The sequence below is a fragment of the Triticum aestivum genome, chromosome 4D, assembly GCF_018294505.1.
Source record: "Triticum aestivum cultivar Chinese Spring chromosome 4D, IWGSC CS RefSeq v2.1, whole genome shotgun sequence".
NCBI classification, from domain to species: domain Eukaryota; kingdom Viridiplantae; phylum Streptophyta; class Magnoliopsida; order Poales; family Poaceae; genus Triticum; species Triticum aestivum.
In genome coordinates, this window is record NC_057805.1 from 335,076,002 (window position 1) to 335,084,071 (window position 8,070).

The 8,070-nt window shown below is 44.9% G+C and overlaps 2 protein-coding genes across 2 annotated transcripts; one reads left to right on the forward strand and one right to left on the reverse strand.

Annotated features, from left to right (window-relative positions):
* Positions 1–554: 554 nt before the first annotated feature.
* On the forward strand, positions 555–4,177 carry LOC123097741 (malonyl CoA-acyl carrier protein transacylase). Its single transcript, XM_044519561.1, has 10 exons — positions 555–911; positions 1,336–1,421; positions 1,555–1,621; positions 2,012–2,154; positions 2,385–2,433; positions 2,510–2,647; positions 2,728–2,808; positions 3,391–3,567; positions 3,656–3,742; positions 3,838–4,177. Exons 1-10 carry the CDS (start codon positions 672–674, stop codon positions 3,898–3,900), a joined length of 1,131 nt encoding a protein of 376 aa, XP_044375496.1. The 5' UTR covers positions 555–671; the 3' UTR covers positions 3,901–4,177.
* Positions 4,178–5,897: 1,720 nt separating this feature from the next.
* Positions 5,898–8,070, reverse strand: LOC542966 (40S ribosomal protein S7). Its single transcript, XM_044519562.1, has 6 exons — positions 7,935–8,070; positions 7,734–7,830; positions 7,540–7,613; positions 7,314–7,437; positions 6,436–6,618; positions 5,898–6,221 (listed from the first exon to the last, which is right to left on the reverse strand). The coding sequence occupies exons 2-6, from the start codon at positions 7,806–7,808 to the stop codon at positions 6,099–6,101; spliced, it is 579 nt and encodes a 192-aa protein (XP_044375497.1). The 5' UTR covers positions 7,809–7,830; positions 7,935–8,070; the 3' UTR covers positions 5,898–6,098.

Below are 8,070 nucleotides of genomic sequence, written 5' to 3' on the forward strand. Positions count from 1 at the left end.
TTAAGTCATGGGTTATGGTCAAAATTAGGCATTGCAAACACAGCCAAGGACACTGCAAATATCTCTGATTTCGTGGAAGTCATTGCTCAGCAAAACACCTTTCAAAGCCTCTGGTGTGTGATCTTCGTTGCCTGCGTCGTTGCTTCTTGGAATGTAAGGAATGACCGCACCTTCAACAACAAGCTTTGGTCATCTACAATGATATCTCACAATGCTGCAGATTTACTAAAGCTTTGGAGTAATTGAGCAAAATGACAAGTAGATAAGGAGGCATTCCTCTTGTGGGCTGATAAGTTGAGCATGTGGTATATAATCTTTCTGCCTGTCTGTACACCTTCCTATCTTTCCCTTTTTTTCTCTATGTAACTGACCACTGGTCATCCGAGCCGCGACTAGTTTTCAACGCATAAAGGTAGAAACTTTTACTTTCAAAAAACGCAGCTGTGATTGCAGAATTACAGCGGGAGAAACCTGAAACGAGCCCAGTAAGCCCAGCTAACGCAAGCTAGGCCTTTCCTAGAGGCCCACACGGGCGGCCTCTGGCGTATCGCTCGCGCTCCCCCCCAGTCCCCACCCACCTCGACCTCGTGAGCTCCGCCTCCGCCTCCCTCCGCCTCGCTACTCGCCAGCAAGCCACCCACCCAAGCTACAAAGCTCGCGGCCGCACTCGCATGCTCCTCCGCCCTCCTCGCCTCCCACGCCTCTCTCCTCGCCGCCTCCGCTCGGACTCTCCGATGGCTTCCACGCTCGCCTTGCTCAGGCCGTCCGCGCCGAGCCCGGCGACGAACCTGAGGGCGCCGTTCAGATCTCGGGTCTCCACCCGAGTGTCCGTCGGGTCGGCAGTGGCAGCGGGCGCCGACACGCTCTTCGCCGACTACAAACCCACCACCGCATTCCTTTTCCCCGGCCAGGTACGAGTCTTCTCGCTTGCAAGCTGACGTGTCTGATACACGCATGGCATTATGAGAGCCAGAATTGTACTAGTACTTAGCTAAGTTATGGTAATGGTGATCGTTATGCAATTATTCGTGCGAAGGTGTTTAACTTCTAAAATACGTAATTGGCATCAAGCTGAGTAAAATATCTAGCAAAGATGGCAAATCTGAAGGGATATCAGGCAGTGGGAAGTGTTCATTTTAACTTGGTTAGTTATACAAATGGAGAAAAATCACTTCACTGCTTCAGTTGACGTGGATCATATTTTGGCCTTGAGAGATTAGCTTATGATTATTAGGTTCTCGTAGGAGATTATTTTAATTACAATGATACATTTCCCTTGCATTCAAATACATGTGCATCGTGTGTGCTGCCTCATTTGCTTTCTTTTCCTCTCAGGGTGCTCAGGCTGTTGGAATGGGTAAAGAGGCTCTTAATGTTCGAGCAGCTGCAGAACTATTTGATAAGGCAAATGATATACTTGGGTATCTACAAACCTCCGATGCGATTTACCTGTTTGCTCCCCCTAGCAAACTTACGCTTTAAAGTTAACAAGTGTCCATAACAATTCCAAAGGGAAAAACGACGATGTTCATGCTTGTTTAATTTTCAATGTAGCTATGACTTGTTGAATCTTTGCATCGATGGACCAAAAGAAAAGCTGAATTCAACAGTGATCAGTCAGGTTTCTGAATTTCAGACTCTTCGCTCCCACTGTAGTCTACATTATGCATTTTCATATCCATGCAAGTAGTATTCTTAGGTGTCTGCCCTTCGCTGCTACTTACTGTTAGCAATTGAAACATGTCTCCTTAATCGTCATTCACGGCAATATTGTTTTCAACCATGAATACCTATTAGGTGCCAAATCTGGTTAATCAGTTCCAATGCTAGCTAAGTGTTTTTTGTACCAACATCTGCTGCTTCAAAATGGAACCCACAAGATTGTTTTGCATTTTGTTTTTCTTAGCTATGCTGCATACATTTGAGTGTGACGGATGATTTGGTTCAGATACAATTCCAGATCTTGTCAGTTAAAGCTGTACCCTGATTGTCGAACAAAACCATTTTGCAGCCAGCTATATATGTTACCAGCCTTGCAGCTGTAGAAGTGTTGCGCGCACGTGAAGAAGGCCAATCTGTAATTAACTCCGTAGATGTCACATGTGGTCTCAGCTTGGGAGAATATACCGCGCTTGCATTTGCTGGTGCCTTTAGGTATTGCCCTTGTTCCGTTAATGAAATCATGCATTTGCTGTTTTAAATATAAGCATTTAAATTCATGATCAGAATGAAACTAACTCAGAGTATATGTTAAATTCAATCCTGGTGAACATCATCTTCAATCTGCTATACCTGTGACAAGATGGTCAAATTAATAGCCCCATAGCTTAGTATTTTTTTTCAGTGTGTCAAGTATATATGCTTAAGCAGTTTTCAACATGCAGCTTTGAGGATGGTCTGAAGCTTGTCAAGCTTAGAGGAGAAGCCATGCAGGTTAGTGCCAATAAGATATGTGTACTTTGAGTTTCTGACTTTCCAAATAGATAGCTCATGGTCTTTATCTTTGTAGGATGCCTCAGACGCTGCCAATAGTGCGATGGTTAGTGTAATTGGTCTAGATTCAGAAAAGGTGCAACAATTATGCGATGCTGCAAATGAGGATGTGGATGAAAAGGAAAGAGTTCAAATAGCAAATTTTCTCTGTCCTGTAAGTCATTCCTGACTCTGAGGTTATTTGTTTCCTACTGAGGCTTTCTAAGGTCTTAGCATGGTAATACCTTGTTGCAGGGTAACTATGCAGTTTCTGGTGGTGTGAAGGGTATTGAAGCAGTTGAAGCCAAAGCAAAGTCTTTTAAGGCCAGAATGACGGTTAGTGTTCCCATGCATCCAATTTCTCGACAATGGTCCATGTATGTAAACATTTGGTATACCTACAATGAAGTGTGAAACCTGGTTATCGTAATTTATAGTGGTTTTGAAAACTGAAACTGCGCAAGGTCATTATACTGAATAGTGCTCCCTTGGTCAAAAACATAAACCGTTTTGTACATCTTCATTGTTACGCAACTTTGACTATAAATTTGGTGGCAATATGTCAGACAACAGACCATAGTACTAATAATAGAATAATATTGCAAGAGTACAATTGTTGAAATGTCTGATGGTAGTACCATTTTCCTGTGATCAATTTGTATAGCTTTTGTTTGAATTGGTGGTGAAGGCTAAGAAAATTTCACTACATGCGTTCTAACATGGTGTATACTGTTTTTTAACAGAGGGGGTTACTTGTATACTAATGTGTAACTTGATACTGTGACTTGTCGTGGGGGATTAGGAAAAGTGACTGCCCTGTTGCTGTCTATCTAAGAGGCATTGTTGAAAACCGTTTACTCTGCTGCATAGTCATAGTAATCAAAGGTTTGTATATGATGTTGACAATTATCTTGCCAGGTTCGCCTAGCTGTTGCTGGTGCTTTCCACACAAGCTTCATGCAACCTGCTGTCTCAAGATTGGAATCTGCGTTGGCTGCTACAGAGATTAGATCACCAAGAATTCCAGTAATCTCCAATGTTGATGCACAGCCCCACTCAGATCCTGACACAATCAAGAAGATCTTGGCACAGCAGGTATTGGCTCTAGACTATACTTGAATTCTTGTCGCAGCCCTATTATACAATGACTTGTGTGTGTGTGACTAACTTGGTGGAGAAACAGGTCACCTCTCCTGTGCAATGGGAAACTACTGTGACGACTCTTTTGGGTAGAGGCCTTGAGAAGAGCTATGAACTCGGACCTGGAAAGGTAAAAATAGCCTCTTAATTATTTCTGACTGGATAACAATTCTTCAGAGTCTGATGATATTATTTATTTATTTTTGCTTGTCTGGCATAAACCAGGTTATAGCAGGAATCATTAAACGGATCAACAAAGGTGCCAGCATCGAGAACATAGGCGCATGAGACGTGGAATCATCAATATTATAGGAGCAAGTAATAAAATTTGGGGGGGCTGCTTAGATTTAAGCAACACTCCTGAATGTACTACAGGGCACGAGAAGCACCACAGAGTCTGGCAATTTCCTGTCATTTGTGAAGAACATAGATAGTGTTGTACAATTATGTTTCATTGGCTAGCTAGGTTTCTCGGCGGTTCAGCTTGCCCTCTATATTGTGAGGACCAGAATGAAATTTCAGTTATAGTTCTGAGTTGTATCAGTAATTTTATCCCCGTGGTTCACTGTCTGACCTCCCATTCTAAATTCATTCATGTCTCTCGACAATGAATTTACCATCAGCTGAACGCAAACAAAACGCAAGGCTGGCTGAGATAAGCCCCACATTGCGCTAAACAGAAACAACCAACACGGTCACTCCCTGATGATGTAGAAACGGTCTTCTTCCTCTTTCCTGCCCGAGGTCCTTATTTTGACTTAGATTTTGGTTCCTTGGCCGTGTCCTTATTTTGACTTAGATTTTGGTTCCTTGGCCGTGTCGGTGAGGTGCTGGCGCTGATGACAAGATCCCTCTGGCCGATCTGTTCCGACGAAGGCCAACTCCGTACCTCGACGACGTCCGATCCACACCCACGAAGGGGCAGTAGGGGTATATATTGCCAGATTTCTCAGATTTGTCATGCAGGGTTACTAAATCTTGTTCAATAGCGTTTTTGGTGTACTTTTGCCTTTTACAAGCCGTTTCGTGTTTAGTTGTCCTTTCATACTAAATATTGCTTTCTCTCGTAAATATAGACACACACCTGTTTCTTAAAGAAAATAATAATAAACAAAGATATCAAAGGTGTCAATGTACTCCCCTATTTACAAATGAAAATAATACTCATCTGATTAAGTTCATCATACTCTCTCCAATCAGGTTTATAGGGTAAAATGTGTTGTATATCATCTAAAGCATATCATTAAACTTACATTGAAATAAAGTTCATAAACATGTAATTTGATAGCACATGAAATACTGAATTTAGTTTCAGAAACGCTTGGCCTCACTCGGCTAATAACAGGTGCGCATCAATCGCCTCCATGACCATCCGGTCAAATTTTGATCGTGCGGCACGTAGCAACCCTACACCATACACTGGTTTGCAACATCTCCCCTTGTTGCAAGGCGCGAGCGCAATGGGGGGGTTTGTTGCAGATCAAGATATCGTTCGGGTCTCCTAGCTCCGGCCTCCTCCCGATCCCATCGCCCCTCCACGCCCGATCAGCTGCCGACAGCCCTCGTGCATGTGCAATCCACCGAATGCACCGGCGCCGCTGCCAACAAGAAGCGCTCAGCCGACGTGCCTCACTCTCATCGCACCGCCTCTCGGTCAAAACCTATTGTCACGCCGCCGCCCGGCATGTAGGCACTAGCCTGTACACCACCCACGTGCCTCACTCTCATCGCACCGCCTCTCGGTCAAAGCCTATTGTCACGCCGCCGCCCGGCATGTAGGCACTAGCCTGTACACCACCCACGCCGAAAGGCACCTCGAACACCTCTCTTCCATCTCGGAGGTCGTCGGCGACCTCCCATGGCGCCGCAGCTGAGCTCAGCATGGCTACCCCCGACAACATCCTCCACTCTGTCACCAACTATCACTAACTGCCGCCGCCCGCTGCTGCAGCCCCTCCTGTCGCCGAGCTCACCACACAGCAAGGGTACGAGGGGCTTACAATCCTGTTGCAATTGCAACGAGGAGTTGTAGTGCAGCCACAACATATCCATTACACATCAGGCCCCATAAAGTTTATAAACATACAATTTTGGTGGCATGTTTTATCTAGACATTTTGTTGATCTATTCTTAATCCAGAGAGGACAGCACAAACACAGGGTATAACATAAGAGCGAAACAGGCAAACAATTCGATATGACAATACCAACAGATATGCAATAGTGAATTGCAGTGACTAAGCATAGATGTTGAACAATTAGAGATGACAATCAAGTGCAACAAGATAACGGAGCATAGGTTCATAATTTAAATGCTCAAAACTTTAACATTGTTCACGTTCATTGCCATCTTCATCAAACTTCCTAACCCCAGATAGTTAACAAAACTATGTTTCTGGAATACATTGATAGCACAACTAACCAAGACCTCAACCAAAACATTTGGATCAGAAAGATATGAAATGGAGACATTCAAGGCATGGATCTTCAGGCGGTTTCAGTCACAGGGTACTCAAAGACAACGTCTTTCCCACAAAGCCTGCGGTAGACTGCAGAGAAGGTCTCCAGCTTGTATTCAGTGTTGTTGCGCTCCTTTGGGTCCAAGTAGATCTGAAAGAACATCAAGAATAAGATAAGCACTAGAATTGCTTGCCAATCAGGCAGAGTGCCAAGTGCAAGATGCTGCTAGGCGAACTTGCCAAACAAGAATCATATCAAACAGTACCAGTTGTAGAACGAAAACTGCAGCCACCAAATGAGTATATGCATGTTTCAACTTTTAACAGGGTATTTATATGATGATCAATAAACTCGAATGGACTACCTTGATGACCTTGGCACCATCCAAACGGTATCTGACACGCTTCCCCACAATCTCAGCTGGGTACACGACATCCTCCAAGATACCATCATGAACAGCTGTCAGGGTCCTGGTGCGAGGGCGCTGAACAGCAGAACCCTTCTTGGGTGGCCTCACAATCCTTCTTGTTGCAACAAAGACCACATCCTGTACAAGTGAAGCACATTTATTAAATTTCATTGTTTCAATTTTTATCAACATCATTTCAGAGTTTAAAGAAACTCCTGCAGCTAAACAACATGTTAGAGTTTCTACAGTGATGATCTGGGACAAAGTGCAAGGACTTCCAAGTGTAGCCAATAAGCTTGGAGGCAAAGATTTACAGTACATGCATGAAAATCAGAATAGCAGAACTCCAGCTTGAACACTGCAATTAGCTTATTATAGATGCCAACAATGGCTACCTATTGAGCAATTTGCTTACATTTAAATGCAACCAAGGGAAAAACTTAAGTAAACATGCTCATGGATGCCACCTTGCCCTGATACATTTATGTCCTAACCAACTTCATATAATAATGATGTTGTCATGTACTCCCTCCCTAAAGAAATATAAGAGCGTTTAGATCACTACTTTAGTTATCTAAATGCTCTTATATTTGTTTACAGACGGAGTAGTATGCTCTGCGGTGCCATGAATTTTGACATTCACATCCTAACATGGAAATAATAGATTCAAGTACACTCATTCAGCTTCTCCCAATAACGTATCTAATTGTTCAGCACTGCTACTGCAAGACACTATTTACAAATTAGAGCAATTGTGTAGCAACTTAAACATCCGCTTAGACAGAAACTGATAAAGATTAGCACAACAAAGCAAACAAGTATAAGCAATTCACCTTGCCGCTAAACTTCTTCTCCAGCTCCCTGACGAGCCTGACATGGATCTTCCTGAAGGGCTTGCGCAGACGGTACGGCACATGGATCACCACGGCCTTCCTGTTGCCAACAACATCCATCTGGCTGCAAACACAGCACGACAGTATCATACACGTCCACCACCACCAAATGAATCAGCCCGACCAATAGATCAGGAGGGTCTGGATGTAGCGAACGGCGACTTACATTGCAGTGTTGATGTACAGGTCCTTGAGGTCGCTCTTGAGCTCCTGGTTGCCATTCTCCAGGTCAAAGAAAGCCTGCAAGATATTAACCACCACAGGCATGTCAGACCTTGACAGATCCAAACGAAGAGCGGTTCGGGGGGAACAAAGGAATGGCAAAAGGCGGGAGAGGAGGGACGCGGGAAGGCCGCTCACCTGCGCGACGGTGTCCTCGAACTCGGAGGGCTCGACGCCCTTGTCCTTCTGGATCTTCTTCCTGGCGGTGTACATCTTGCTTCCCTTTCGCCGGGCCCTGCAGACGCAAGGGTTGGATTCGCCGAGCGCACACGGATCAGCAACGAGCGGGCAAGGGGGAGTGGCGGCGGAGAGAGGGAGGGGGGGAGGGAGATAAGATACCTGCGCGCGAGGAGAGGAGGGAGCAGAGAAGTGGAGGCGCCGGCGCTAGGGTTTGGGAGGAGGGGTGGAGTCTCGCGGAGAGCGCTCTTATAAAACCCTAGTCGTGTGGACTGGGCCGACGGGAGGTCGTGTGTAG